The sequence below is a fragment of the Aquila chrysaetos genome, chromosome 2, assembly GCF_900496995.4.
Source record: "Aquila chrysaetos chrysaetos chromosome 2, bAquChr1.4, whole genome shotgun sequence".
Taxonomy (NCBI): domain Eukaryota; kingdom Metazoa; phylum Chordata; class Aves; order Accipitriformes; family Accipitridae; genus Aquila; species Aquila chrysaetos.
The window spans coordinates 55,464,558-55,480,652 of NC_044005.1; the positions used below are offsets into that span (position 1 = coordinate 55,464,558).

At 37.8% G+C, this 16,095-nt stretch overlaps 1 protein-coding gene across 2 annotated transcripts in view; it reads left to right on the top strand.

The window, feature by feature from the left end:
* The window catches only part of MAN1A1 (mannosidase alpha class 1A member 1), a 152,174-nt gene that overhangs the window by 49,308 nt on the left and 86,771 nt on the right, over window positions 1–16,095 (top strand). For both annotated transcript variants that reach the window (XM_029997561.2, XM_041119210.1), the window contains exons 3-4: window positions 801–916; window positions 12,018–12,098. In XM_029997561.2, coding sequence (XP_029853421.1) covers window positions 801–916; window positions 12,018–12,098 — 197 coding nt within the window. The remainder of the gene's footprint in view (window positions 1–800; window positions 917–12,017; window positions 12,099–16,095) is intronic.

Sequence of the window (16,095 nt, forward strand, 5' to 3'; positions counted from 1 at the left end):
GGCTTTTTCTCCCTCCCTCACCCTCCATATTAACCCTTCTGTACAGGCTCATGAACATTTAATCCGTGCCAAAGTGAACATACTGATGATATTTCATCTTGCAGCATTAGGTGAAGGCTAACTCTTATCTGTCTCTGTAACAGAGGTAGAAGGATATCACTTTTCCAAACAACCAGAACTTGCACTGAAAACTGGTGTCCGGCAGTCTCTCCTGAGCTGAGAAATTCACGTGTGTGCAAGTTTGCCTTTGCTCCCCCAATGCTATCTTGTGCAGGTTGCATGGTGATGCACAGTATCGGAAAAATTGTCTTTCGGAGAGGGTACTTCTTAAACAGCTTTCCTTACTGAAATGTGATCAGTACTTATCAGCTTCTTAAAGCTTTATGTACGTTATTGAGTATAAAAACAAAAAAGCAACTGATTTTTTTTTTCACTCCAAACTGGAAGAAACAGTCATTTGTCAATTTATTGAGATTTATTGTCTTTCATGAATTACATTTTACAGTGAATTGTTCCATTGGTGTTTAAAAATGCAAAATCATGGCTGAAAATGCAGTGCGTCAGAACTGTTCTTCAAAACTTCATTAGTGGAAGAAATATTTAAATATTACCATGTTGTGTTGTGGCATCGGAATCAAAGTTAAGGCTGTGAATTACTAGTTGCCCACTTGAATGCTTATACACCCAATTTTTAATTGGATTGATTGAAATTGAATTTTGAAATTAGAATTAATTTTAATTAGATCTAACTGAAAAGCCATCTGTTGGAAAGTAAATCACTGGTTCTTCATGTATTGCAGGTAACATTCAAGGAGCAACAATAGTGGATGCCCTTGATACACTATACATCATGGAAATGAAGGAGGAATTCAAGGAAGCCAAGGAGTGGGTTGAAAAAAACTTAGACTTCAATGTGGTAAGTAGAGTTGCTGATTAACATTTAATGCTCTGTTTAGTCTCCAGGGGCCAATTGAGGACAGGGTTATAATATTGCTAGCATGATACAAGGCTACAGAATTTAGATCACTGGTAGATAAAACAAGACAGAAAGCAGAAACATAATAAACTTACTGCTCTGCTTATATGCGGTTTTTCAATCTGAGAGATTTAGGTAGATAGGAGGTAACGAGCTAGACTGAAGGAGGGAAAAAGGAATAGAGTATTTACCATTGTAAAGTCAACAACAAACTTTTCAGCTCTTTTGGATAGAAGAATTGGGACACTTCAAGCACTAATGTTTTAGTTATGTAAACACTTTACATTTTCGCTTTGTGAAATCTTCCACAAATTAGACTTGTGTTTCGGGAAAGCTACATGCCATACCTACCAGTTAAGTTCATTTGTGTATTCTAGTAAAGTTGAATCTCGTGAGTTAGGCTGAACTGTTGGCACAAACTACGCTGCTTTAGTCTTATGAGGCACCAGGTCATCACAGCTGCATATACAGATCATCCTATTAACTAGTAAATATGCAGCTGAAAGGAAAGTTCATTATTAAAGTTTTTATTTTAGAAAGGCACTGAACAGGCAAGAACCTCTGTAAAACTTCAATTAAATTGAGTAGTCCTGGTTTTGGGGTTTTTTTGTGGACCAGAGTATTTATTGTAATTGCTGGGTACAGAGAGCTAATGGAGTACCTCTGCTGATCGGTGTAGTAAAGTAGGAAAGCATTGTAGGCACGGTACACTGAGCACTTAAAAAGCTCTTGTAGTTGACGTGTGTAATGGTAGATACACTTTCTGAAAACAAAGTACTCTTTCTAATATATTATGCAAAAGTCAGGATTAATTAGCTTCTCTTACATGCTTGAGAATTAATTATTTTAAGAAGGAGGAGTTAATAAGTGGATATTATATAGTTTATATAAGCAGCAATTTAGTGTGCATTTATGTTTACAGTAATAATGTAAATACAGGATATTAAACTGTGCTTCTGAGTAGTGTCAGATGTCTGAATGACATGCTAACTTTATCTTGTGCATAAGTTTTTTTTTTTTTCCTAAAGGAATTTTTGTAATACTAAATTCCTGTCTTATTAGCTTAGCATTCTTAAGATGTTTAAAAATGTAAGAACAAAACATCATAGAAAATAGCAAACTTCACTTTAAAGGAAGAGCTGAGCTCCACTTGGAGGAACATCATGAAACGCTGTAGAGTGATTTAGATTAATAACACTAAAGTCTTTGGTTTTACATAAATCTTGTTATACTTTGTACTGGAAACTTCTAGACAGTATTGCCTACAATTTCAGTTCCTCTTGTTAATTTATGTACTTTTAAAAATTACGTAGCACTTATTTTTTTCTCAGTAATGCTTAAAAGCTATGAAGTCTTTCAAAATGTCTGAATTTTTGTATTGCATTAGCTGGTCAATGCAACAATCCAGCAGGTTTACCGAAGCTACTTTACAGATAATACTGATACGCATCGGGAACAATACCTTGTTCCTGATATTCCTGTAAATAGCTGCCTTCAGTTCGACACCTCACAAAATTATTTTCATAATACTTCATAATCGTATAGAATTGAATTTTACATTGGCATCCGTAACGAGTAGATGAATTTTCCCAAAGTGGAACGAGGAAATGAAAATAAATAACTGCAACACCAACTTTAATAACTGATGTCAGGTTCTTTAATGGCTGAATTGCTTGAAGCTACTCAGCTTGTACTTGTGTAGTTTTCCACTTTAAATATAAGTTCTAATTTCAAATGCTGCTTTGTATTTGTATCTTACAGTTTAAAGGTGGAGATTACTTAACAAAAAGAACAGCAGGGCCCTCTCTTTTGTGTTTAAGCATTTATCATGTATCAGGCATTACTTGACATTTTCTGCATTAACGTTTTGAACACTCTTACTTGCTCCTGTTTTAGAAACCTTTCTCCCATGAAAGTGATTTAGTTTTTAACAACTGACACACTGACATATACTACTCAAAAGAATAACACTTAAGGATAAAACGTGTTTCTGTTTGATGTGTCTGGTCATTTCTTGGGCAGTGATTGCTTAATCAGCTTTTGAGGAAGCATGTTTGGCCTTTATTTGTATAAAAAGGATTAGTTTTTCTCTCCATTTAATCTTAGAACTATGCTTTTTAAGTCTTCAGTTTTCTTTAAGACGTTCTTTACAAAAATAGCTGTGAATGTATTCTGCAGCAGAATCTTTTCTCCTTATGTTCTACATCAATGCAGCTGGATAAAGCAAGTTTCCCTCTCTAGAAGTTTGTAATACGTCAGATACTTATTGTACATGTTGAACCATTTGGCCAGCACTTGGTCATTCTCATCACCTGGTCATAAAAGTTTCCAAATGTCACTTTGTAAAGTAGGCACTAGTTTATCCACATAAAAGGATTTATGGAATAAAGATGACTTAATGGGAAATGGCATCATCTCTTCACGTGTTAGATTTCAGTCCCTCAATTCAATGAATTAGTTGTCAGGGTTACTCTTGTTTACCTTCTGAAGAAAGCAAACTGTTTTGATTTTGAAGGAAATTTCTAGGTAAGTAAATGCTGCTTTTCTCAGCAAACTTGTGAATTTTGGTAAGCTTGTGAGTGGACAAGTTTGGAAGCTTCCTCTTTTGGAGTGTAACATGCTTAGGCTATTTTTATTATAGCTGGAGCTGGTAGCCCTGTGATTTTATAACTGAGATATCCATGCTGCAATGCTTTTTTTTGTCTCACAACTGCTGAAATTCCTCCTATTTGATTCCCTTGCTGAAGTTTCAGCCAAACTGAGTGGTCTTTCAGGAATTAAGTTGCATTTTCTGATTCTGTCAATATTTTAAGAGATTTAGTCATACTTGTACCTGTGGAAAGAGTCAACGTTTGCCGTGGCTAAATCCATGGTCTTTGCATCATGGACATGTGCTGTGTTTTCCATTCAATCCCTTCACCTCCGTGGGAGTGTATCTTTGCTCTTCAGTTAATATAGCTGAGGATTTGGCCTGACCTCCCTACACAAGCTGCTGCCCGCACACCCTTTTCGCAGCGCTCGCGCATGGCGCTGGGCTGGGTTCTATATCAACGCGTTGCCACAGAGGAAGAAGGAGCCAGTCTTTCATGGGATCGCTGGGGAGCTTGGCTCTTCCCTAGCTACAGCTACGTGCTGCTGCGTGCTTCTCTGGTTTTATTTTTTCGTCATTTGCTTTAGAACCCGCACACAGACAGAGCATTCGTAGCTTCCCAAAAGAGTTTCTGTACCACCACCCAACTTCTGCTTTACACTGGGGAGGCAAAAGCTATCGGTCTCTGCAGCGCAAGGGGTGAACCTCAGTGGATCCATCCTTGGGAAGAGAGATTGGAAGAGGGATCTTAATGAGATGGATGAAAGGGTCAGGAGTTGGGGAGTAGCAGCGCAGGAGCTGAGCCACGTGGCACAGCAGCGAAGGGTTGGGAGCTGTTAAGTATTGGAATTGATGGTGCTTCGCTTCGACACCTGGGCACACCCCAACTTCTTTAGGGTGAGAGACTAACTGACCCGTCCCCTCTTCTTCAGCCTTGCTAAACTCCCTTCCCGCAAAAGGACAGCCTTGCCCATGCTGCATACTGGGAACGGCCCTTGGCCTACATCGTGTCCTAAAGCGTGGCTGGCCGTTCTGTGGCTGGAACAACAGGGGCCCAAACCGGACCAGAAGGTGCTAACAATTAAATGGTATGTGGGACAGTGCTTGAATTCATGCCCTGACCCACCGGTCAGCCATCTGGTGTGGGTGTAGTCAGGCAGGACCAGAATGGGAACAAGGTACAGGGCAGGAAGCGAAGTGCTTGTTGGGAGAAGAGGAAAATCGTTTCTTCTACCAGAAGATACCTCAAAGGTGAATTTGGATTCAAGCTAAAATAACGTTCCTGTTGGTTACTAGTGGATTTTGCTTTGTTTGTCTCATCCCTCTCTATTTTTGGTCAAAATGGAGGATGGCAGGAGATTATGATTGCTCGGTGAGGTGAATGTGGCAGCAGTCTGTGCAATAGCTCTATCTATGTGGATGTAATTTAGTTGACTTCACTTGACATTTTGTGCGAGCACTGGCTCATCATGCATTACCTGTCTCATCGCAGATACCTTCCCTTGTTAACTGCACAGGATGGGTCAACCTCGGAAGGAGTTGCTGTTTCATTATTTGCTCTTGAAGATGGGTACTAAATGAGTTGAGGGAATGAGTAAGATGGCAAGGATACGTTCAGTCTTGTGTCCTGCTAGCACTCGTAAGAAAAGCTGTTTACAGAGGTCAGTCAGTCATTGTACCTGATTCTATAAGCCACCCTGAAGCTTGAAGGCTTACTTACCAGTTCTGACTTCTGTCTTTTTACTTAGCTTTGCAAATTTGAGTATCTTTGCATGAAGCTGCACACAAAGCTTCTTTAAATGTAGAAGTTTTGCGTGTAATGTGTCTACTGTTTGGGGAACTGGAAGAGTGCAAAAACTATAGAAACTTGAAATGATGTGTATCTCTACTGCCATGTATAGATTAACATACCCCATTTCCAAGATCCCAGAATAGCAAATATTATTTGAATCTAATTAATAATGCTTCCAGCATTTATCTTTTAGCTCAAATCTGTCTGTGGTGTGGCAGTCAGTAACAGGACAGACTTTTAGAATCCAGATTGTTTATTTCGAACTTTTTAAAGTTTCATTTACATAAAAACACTTACAAATTTAAATTCTACTACTCTCAAAACTGTAGGTATTACGATTGACTTGTAGTTATAATTAACAGTCCATAACCTAATGTTTTGGCTTGGAGGCAGATGGTTTTTTGGTGCTCTATTCTTGGTGTTTTTTTTCTTTAAGTGAGAAAATCAGAAAGTTTCCTAATATAACAATTTGCAACAGAATAGCTTTCCTATTTAGAAAAAAAAAAAAAGGCATGTGGGAGGTGTGAGTAAATGGACTTCAAGTAAATGTATAATGGGTCTATGAGGAAGCTTAAGAAAGCAGTTGAAAATGGTTCTTTAGTTTGTGGGACTATTTGTTTACTAGTTTGCCACATAACTTGTTAGCGCACTCTAAATGTCAGACTTCAAAGTGACTTGATTTTGTTTTGATTATGAATAAGAAATTATTTTGATGGGCTAAAAGGAGATCCTGCAAATTTGTTATTAAATGCAGTTCTTTTGCTGTGAGAGTTCGTTAATGCCTTCAAGTAACACTTTATTTTTGTTCCTGTTTAAGATCTTGCAGTTTGCCATGTGGGGACTTCAGTGAGGTTAAATAGCATGTTACGCAATAACCAGGCTTTGACACTTCCAATAAAAAGGTTGCTACAATTGTTTCCCTTGTCTATAGCAATGAGTTTTTTAGCAAGCTGCCACTAAATTTCATTTCTGAAATATGAATGAAACTTTTTCCCCACAATTGCAATTAATTAAAATCTTGTTTAATTACGGTAGCTTAAAGTGAGCTATTGTAGTACTCTGTGTCGCTATCATACTTCCTGGACTGCTTGAAATTGCTAAGGTTTGTTGTTGTTCCCAACTTCCATGCTTCGACAGGGGGATATTATAATTTAATAATAATTACAAGTTCCTCTCATTTCACTTGAAATGTGGGCCCTTTGTGACCATTTTTTAGTCTAGAATTATATACATTATTCAGCATTGTTCAGTGTAGGGCCCCTGGCGTTCTCTTGCACAGCTTGTTAACCTGCAGGATACGGGCTGTTTGCGATGGTGCGGTATGGTATGTGGGCATGGGGGGAGTCACTATATTCCTTGTACATAGGAGCAATAGATGGAAATGCAGATGAGGTGACTAAAACTTTATTACACTCTTGATGAGACAAGAACAGGAGAACTGAAGGAAAGAAGGTTTTGGAAAGAATGTGCAATAAAGATGGCTGAAACAAATTATTTGATTGGATTTGTGGCCTTATTTGGATCTTTATAAAAATGAAGAGAGTAAGATCTTTATCAAATATAGATTAAGGTGACTTGATTATTGTGAATATATTCATCCACATAAAGAGCACACAGTATTTTCTCCAATTCAGTTATGAATGGCAGAGCAAGTACCAGTGCTGATGAGTGCCAGGTGGAAGCTGATACTAGATAAATAAAATCGTGTTGCATTTCAAATGTGTTTATAAGTGAGGGTGACTCCCCATGAGAAAACGTGGATGGAAATTGTTTTGGCCTTGGTCTACGAATTTGTGGAGAGAAAGACTTTCAGGAACGAGATGAGTTAAGGAAATGATCCAGAAGGATGTGAATACTGATTTGGGGGAAGCTGGAGGAGTCCTATGAGTCCTATAGAAGAAGGGCTTCAGGAGAGCCCAGCTGACAGTAGTTTTGTTATCTGAACAGTGCTTTCAACATTAAATACAACCACAGCTGGTTGAAGCTTCAGTAAGTAGTTTACCAGTTGTAGACTTACCCTGCCAGTTTACAGAAGGGTGATGGAAGTGGAGTTGGTGAGGTGCTGCTGAGATCAGGTTGGCCCTGTCATAGGTTTGCAAATAAAATACAAATGCAAAGTAACACAAAGTAGCTAATGTAACTCTTGGCACTTCAGGTTTTTTTTCCCCTGTTTGGTAATATTTGTTGCTTTTTGAAGATGGGGCTTCCTAAGGGATAGTCAACCTCACTTTCTTTAAAAGGGGGTAGTTTAATAGGTTTACTAGTTAAACCTGTCACATTCTGCAGCTTCTTGAGTGGTTCTGAGCTATGGTTCTTCTCTTGCTTAAAAAAACCCTTATTTTAACACTTCTCCTTGTCAAGACAAAATTTGGTAACACTCAGCTGTTTTGTCCTTTGATTGTAGAGACTTGCGTATTTGCATAGCCTGAGTTCGAGAAAGAGCAGTCTCTACCCTATGTAAATAGGGTCACTTTGGTGTTACGTGTCTTGCCAGCATTGTAAAAGATGTTACATCTCTTCGTCAAAATAATTTTGTCTTTAGAAGCTAATGGAGGAAACTAGATGAAATTCCATAAAGTTGTCACAGTTTTTCTCTTGCACCATGTAATGGATACATATATTGCTTTTGGTTTTCTATTTCTCTAAGTACAGTGAGCAGCAGTCACAATTTCTCTGGGTTTTGTATAGTACTTGGACTTTCCTATTTATGATTCACTTATCAGAAGATCAAATAGTGAATGATAAATTATTGATCAAATGTAAGATGAAAGACCAAATTACTCACATACTTCAATTAACATAAAAGCCCTGGAAGTAAAACAAAAATATGTTGTTCCCAATATATATATCACTTTCCCAAGCATCTACATGCTTTCAGAATCTTTTATAAAAAGGGAAGCCTCCAAAATTAGCAGCCAGAGCAAGATGGTATTGCATAGGAACACTAAGGGCTTAGCACAGACATGTACTAACAAAGGTGTTTCATATGTCGTCATCCACAGCACATGGCCATCCAGCCTGATTGGGGTACTAATGAAAAGACTGTAAAATTAGAAATTATATCTATCCAGTTGGTCAGAGCCATCTTATATACTTGGGATCTTACAAAAGGAACATCATAGTCATTTTAAAATAAGCATGTCCAGTCGCTGCTTATAGAAGTTCCGTTAGATATGACGGAATTAATTCAACCACTTCTCAGACCTACTATGTAATGATACAATGATGGTTTGAAAGAGAAGGTTAAACTTGAAATAAAAAGTAAAATAATTCTGGCCTCTTCAGCTGGTAAAGTAGAAACTTTGGGAAGCGCAGATGAAGGTTTGTCCTATATATTTTGACACTGTTAAATGGATCATAAGGTATTTGTGTACAGCTGGATCTGCAAGCAAAGTAAAAAATAACATTTCTTAGGATTTGACTGCTGAGTAGAAATATACAGACTTATTTGTGCAAATGGTATGTGGATGATGATTAAAATATGAAAAGAGGGTAATGATCACAGTGTGGCATCTTAAATGTGTAATACAAAAAATTAAAAAAATCAAACCAGAAGGAAGGGTAAAGTTGGTGTAGCAGAAATCTGCTACTTTTAGGACAAGTTTACTTTTCTTAACAGATTCCTTCACAGGAACTTTCCGTGTAGAGATGAATGTCTTTGACATGAAATTATAAAACTTCTTTAGCTGTTTTGCAAATTGCTATAATTCCTGTGCTTTCTGAGAATACTACTAGCGTGGCATAATGAGTTTAATAATAACTATGTATTAAGCATACAGCTTTCAATCTGCCATTAATGAAATGTCTGTCCATTTCATTAATTGCGTCTGCTTCAGTGGCTTGTATAAGATTTTTAGTAAGAGGCAACGGGTTCATAGATGTGTGCAAGTGAAGTACTAGAAATCTGATAACATTAGAAGAATGGTTAGCTTCAAGAAACGTCCTGAAAGATCACCACTTCAGCAAACGTTCAGGATTACAGTGCAATTAATCTTCGTGGTTCGACAGCAAAATCTGTATTCACATTACTTCAAAGTCTTCTTTTTGTCTATAACTGATTTCCAGAAGCGTGTCAGTGCATACGTACTGAGCTTTTCTTAAAGGGCCTTTGCATTCCTTGAAAGATAGCAATGGTTTGTGAGTTAAGTGGCTGTATTAAATCCAGAAAGGCAAAATGTAAGGTTCTGGAGACAAAACATTGAGCTCACATATCACTCAGTTTACTTTGAGCAATTCAAAATCAAAAAGTAATTTAATTCAATCCTTACAGGAAACAGAAGTGTCTGGGATATCTGATTAACTCATTTCCTTGTCTAATACCTACCTCTTACAGCTACAACTTTCCCACATCAAAGAAAAGTTCTTGGCGTGTGCCGATCCTCGGGATTGAAATGGAAAGAATCTGAACTTCTGAGGAAGGTTCTCAAGTACAATACTATTTATAGGAGTTTCAGCTAGCTCAAGCTCCAGGGAAGAGAAGCTGCCCCTATCACTGCTTTAATCATCCTTTCGTCAGTCAGATCAGATCAGCTTAGCTTTTCTTAAGTCAGATCAGTTCTCTACAAGCTGCTTTATGCATTGGATTTAGTTAAGGTAGACTTCTTTATTTAATGTAGAGTTCTTACATTCGTAGCCTGCTTAGCAGGTGAACAGCTATATTGTCTAGTTAGTTCAGATTTCTAGAGGATTTAAATGTTTTTATATCCATTTCCCCAGGTTTACTATATAGCATGGTATAAAAAAGAAACGCATAGAAATGGCACTAGTTAAAGTTAAAGTGAATACCTGTTTCCAGTTAATTCATTCTCCTTTTTGCTGGATTCAGTGAGACAATGACTGAATGCTTTGAAGCAGAAATATCAGATTAATTGTGGAAACAGAAGTTAAGCCTTCCCCCCCCCAGTTTCTTTCAGAAAGAATAAGAGTAGACCAGTATTGGGAGAGCAGTGGGTGAGGAGAAACTGCAGAGTTTTAGTACACTTAAAATAAACTTGGAAAAATGTTCTTTTCTGAACAGTGCAAGATAACTTTTTTGGTTTGCAGTCTTAACGTGTGATGCCAGGTGTGAGTTTTCAATAGGCAGGTATGTGTGATGGCTTTACTTTGTCTGCCCCTTTGAATTGTGCTTGTGTGTATAAAAAAACTACACAGGCACGCACATACTATATGAATTCTTTATTAATCAGAACAATTCTGTGAATGAAATAATATCCTCAATTTTTAGAGGGGGAGGTGCAGAATAGATTGTAGAGGAGAAAAGTTAAATGCGTGAGGGTAAGTGGACAAGCATTGTAGCAAGTCTGTGAGTGTTTTTTGAAGTCTGTACCTTCACAGCTGATGAAACACTGAACAGCTCTCTGCAATGTGTCTAGATATCTTTCCTTCATCAGAGTGCCTTGCAAACTGAAAAGCATGAAGTAATATTTCTAATAAGTAACCTTGTGCTGCTTGCTTCTGCAAAGGCAGTTTACTAGAAAATAAAATCCATAGAAAACAGGGAGCAACTTCTTCCCTCCTACATAAACTGACATCTGAACGTTTAAACTGGAACAGTACAAAAACTAGCTGAATGAGAAAAGCCTGCAAGCCCTTTGGAAGAAAATACCACAGCTCCACCATGCATTGGTTTATATTAAATATAGTTACAGTGTATTTTATCTCAGCAAATAGAAGGTGGAAAAACAACTCAATAGAAGCAAGAACAACAAAGAACACACAAAAGTGAAACACCTTATGTGCCCAAAAGCTTAGAAGATTGGCTGCTGGGTACCATTTTTCTACAGAAATACAAAAATATAAAAAGTAGTATTAACATAAAAAAGCAAAAACTAAGAAACTTCGGTAGATCAGCTTTTCAACTGAATGCCTCTTGAGTGGATTGAATGTTGTGTGTTGGGGTAAAATTGGAACTTGGTAAAGACCAAGAGAATGTAGTGATCATGAGACTCAGGTTCTTCATTTAGGTTTGAATTTAAAAAGGCAGAGAAGAATGCGCTTTGAGTTTTGAGATAGATAATGGCTGGATCTATACTGCAAAAGTATAGTACAGCAAACCTAGTCTCTATCATTGGTAAAGACCAGGCCAGCTTGGGAAGGGTGTCCCTGTAATCGTGAAGGATCATCTGCTTCCTAGTGAATACATGTCATGGTTACATTTTTATCATGAACGTGTAATTAACTCATTCTAATGTTACCCCCCATTTTACAATAACCTGCATTTAGGCTGAAGTAGGAGAACTCTTGACACGCTACTCTGATCAAGAACTTCTCATACGGTGCCTGAGAAGAGATGGTGTGAGGTTGAGGCAATGTGGGACGTGATCCGAGAGCACTTTTTGTGTGTGAGCACTGAATCATCTGCAAGGAAGCACTTAGATGTGTGGGTTTGGAGAATGCCTTATGTCCACGCGGAAGAGACGAAAAGTTAAACAGGATGAGGATAATGGAGAGGATATTTTGTTAACGTGAGGAAGGGAAGGAAATACTTTAAAATGCTCTTAAGTTCACTTATGTTGGCTTTCCCTACATCTTCTGTGTTTTGCTATTTACAGCTGTTGTAGCTTAATACCTGCATGTATGTAAAAAAAGAAAAAAAACAACCAAACTAAACCATATGGAAAAGTATCAGGGAATAAAACTATGTTTGTTTATTTCAACAGAATGCTGAAATTTCGGTATTTGAAGTGAACATTCGTTTTGTCGGTGGACTGCTTTCAGCTTATTATCTTTCGGGAGAAGAGGTAAGATATTTCCACATGGTTTATCCGCAATATCATAATCTAGAGAAGTAGTTAACTTTTAGTTTAATAATATCATTTATCCAAAATAAACTTGTTTAGAACTTTGAAAATGGCTTGTACAACAGAGACCTGTCCAATGGCTTTTCTTGCTTCTATTACTGTTGCTTTGCATAAGTCTTAAAACTGTTACTTCATGTAAGTGTTAAATGATTTTTTTTTTTTTCTTTTTCTTTTTTTCCTGAGTTGAAACAATACTCAGTACATTCTTACCAGGCTTTGTGCTGGAGTGTGTAGTTATGTAGTTCCTATGCCATGGTAGTGGTAGATTTGGTGCATCAGCTTCCTGCTTCACAAATTGGTTTCGAGCATATCCTTTAACTCCTATAAACTATACTTCTGTTGGCCTTCCTGAACCTGAATCTTCAACTCACATGGAAAAGACATGCTAAGAATGAAAAGATACCTGCTAAACCTAGACATGTGAATGTCTTTAAAGCATTAATATCCCATTAATTTCTATTGCCTGTCATGGTTTCTGGAGAGGATGAAGAAGCAATTTCATCTGAGAGCTTTGACTAATGCAATTATTTCTGTAATATATTTGGAGAAGGCTATACTAAGTCACAGGTACTGTGATATTTTAAATTTTTAGCTTGGCACTTGAAAAGTCTTTAATCTTACTAGTTTAAATTCTTATTCCTGTCTCTGGATTATAGTAGTATTTTACTGTAGGATTAACACAAGTTAATACTCTCTAACTGTAAGTTGAATTTATCGTAGGATTTCTTTAAATCCAAAGCAATTACTGGTGGAAACTCCACAAAACCCTAAAGATGTGTCATTTTCTTTAACATGTAAATTTCCCAAATACTGCGTAAAGCTCTGTTTTGATACTGTCACTTTAAAATAACTTAAATGTCGGGTTTTGTTAAAATTTATCATTATGTTTAAGCTGTCTTAGCAGGTACTATTGGGTCATGTACCTGACAAAGCAGTTATAAGGAGACAATGTTCCTCCGACATTCTTGTCTTAAGCAGACTTACCTGTTTATTTCCCATGGTCATGTCCTGAGGATAGGTGGTACTGAAAAGACATTAATGTTTTAAAATACACAATTTTTTGTATTTTAACTGTCTTATAATTTTCTGGAAAAAGAAAAATCACCCTTAGACCCATTTCAAATTCATGCTTAACAGTAATGAAAAAAATGGAGAGGTGCTTGGTAGTTGGCTTCTTGATCTTTACTAAATATTGTTTTACTTAATGTTTCATCTCCAACTCTTGAAGGAAATCACTCGTCCTCCTACAGTAACTCAGCAACCAGAAATAAACATATCTAAGGGTGCCTAGAATTGAAAGCTTTTCCTTCTGCAATTAAATCTTTCACTGCAGATCTACTTCTTGCAAACAAGAGTGAACTTTTCCAGTATAACCTATTGCTACATTTTAATTAACCGGTTCTGACAGAAGCAGGGGATGCTTCTTGGCAGACAGCGAGCTGGTAGAGGAGCACATGTGAGCCTTTACATCAAGCGGCCGTTGTCTGCCAAGAAATGCCTGAACCATTTGTGATCAGTGCCGTTGATTTCATATATATATATGTTGATGGTTTATATCTTGTGTCTGTTAGTGTGCAGTCTCACTTTCAATCAGTGCATATAGTTTCTCCTAAATAACACCTAGTCATTGCTTCTCAACTATTCCTTCTTCTTTAGAGAGGCAGTTTTACCACCACCTCTTGGACTAGATTGGTCGCAACACTGGTGTTCAAATAAAACTCTTGTACAAATGTAATGAGGAAACATTTAAAAGAAAGTGTTTCACACAATGGGTAATTAAGTGGAACTCTTTGCAGTGGAATATTGGTGATACTGGATGCTAGTGTCCGTGCTAAAAATGGATGGAGTCATTAATGAAAGTAAAACGGGCTCCTAAGATGACACGTATGATTAAGGAGGGTCCTGAGCTCTTGCAGGCTGGGAAGGGCACTGCCCATGCTTGTCGCTGGTTTTCATGCTCTTTGATAAACATTTGCTGTCTGAGACGGTGATGTTCCTAACCTAACAGTTGTCCTAGTGGCTTAGAGAGTGCAACTCGGCATGCTTTGCCTTTGTCAGGTTTGGGGAAACCTCCCGCTTCGTCTCCTAAATGCAAGACGCTGAAGCCCTAGGCAGGAGGAGCGGGATGCAGGCGTTCGGAGGGCAGGGCAGCGGGGCAGCAGTGTGAGGTTTCCCATCTTGCGTGGGTCTGTCTTCCACTGGTGCTGCTGGCAGGTGTGGGAAGAACTGAGGGCCCCAGAGGCTGGCTGCCACCATAGAAAATACAGCTTTAATCATATAATAATAGAATGTTCGTCCATTATATCAGTGGGCGTTCCGAAAGGGGTGTGCAGGCTGTTTGGAGGATTAAGCTTTCTCAGTTAAAAGCTCATTTAATTCTTTGTCAGATTAACTATTTAAAAATCTTATATATGCTGTGCTCACTTGTCAATATCCTAATTAAAGAAAGCTATGTTTCAGTAAAAGGGTGACGGAAATAATTATTGTTTGTACTGCGGAATTACATTTCCATGGGTAATGATCCAAAGCTGCAACACATTGTATGTTCCATAATCATTTGTAAGTCTAACTAATCATGATTAAAGAATATCCTATCATACTGAGTACTTCCTAAAACATCCTGCTCACTTAATAGTTCATTTAGATAAAGGCACCAATGTGAATAATTCTAAAAATGAACAAATTGAATGCTTTGTCTCTTGGTAACTGTGTGTGGTGCTCGCTTGCAAATAGAGCTATGAGATGCATTCTATTAAACTTCCTACAATTTCTGCCTTACCTGAATTCATATGAAATACCAAAAAGTGTTAGAATAGTGTCATACACTGTCACATCTTTTTTTTATTTTATGATTGCTATTTAAACCCAAGCTAGAAAGAATTCCAGTCAAATATCAAACTTCATTTGTAAAACAGCTACAAATACCAGAAAACTTCAAGATGAGTAACTTTTTTAAGGACTGCTCTGGGTTTTTTTGGTTTTGGGGTTTGGTGGGTTTTTGTTTGGTTGGTTGGTTTTTGAAGTCCCTCATAGTAATATTGCATGTGAATGCTTTTGTGGTATTTTTCCATGAGTCAGTGGCTGTAAGGGATTATTAAAAGTAAACCTGGCTCTTTTAAAGCACTGATAGTATTGATTTTGTTGTTGTTGTTGTTTGTATGAAAGCATCTGGAGGAGCCTGTAATATGGTAAATTTAACCCACAGGAACAGGACAGATTTTTTTGCAAACTTTCTTGATCGTGTTGTTTAAATTAAACCTGAATTCATGAGTGGACGTGCGATCGTTTTCTAAGCAACTTGGTATGCAACCTTTTTTGGTTTTGTACTGGAAACTCACGTCTAGGAAGGGAGAGATTTGTTTCACAACTGCTTTGCTGTACTTACTAGTCTGATGTAAAATTCTGGTATGCCAAGGGTCAGCAGTATTGTATGCCATAGGATCCCCTGCTCTGCAGACCCAGATAATTATTCCCGCCCCCCCCCCCCCCCCCCCCCCCCCCCCCTTGCTTAAAGCACACTTCCAAATGTAGTCATATAAGGAGATAATATGTTAGCTTTTGGAGGAGGACAACACTGTATCCTCTAACAGCAGCTAAGACCCTTCTTGGAATTCATGGAGATGACAAACATTATTTCTGAGCACTGTAATCTTCACTGTTGGGAATAACTGTGATACTGGTGCTGAAAGTCATGGTAAGTGTATGGCACTGCTTGTAGAGAATATACAAACCTAAATACTGATCTGACTAGCTCTTCTCGTTTACTGATGGGTGGTTCTTACAGGTACTGCTAAAGCTTTGTAGTAAGGGGACTGTTTTACTTGAAGGTGGGTTTCACAGTCAGGGAATACATTGCATAGGCAGAAATGGAAGGAGCGTTTAGCAATTGCTGTTTGTATGAGTAGCAAAAAAGTAAATCCAAAATGCTCTGAAGTGA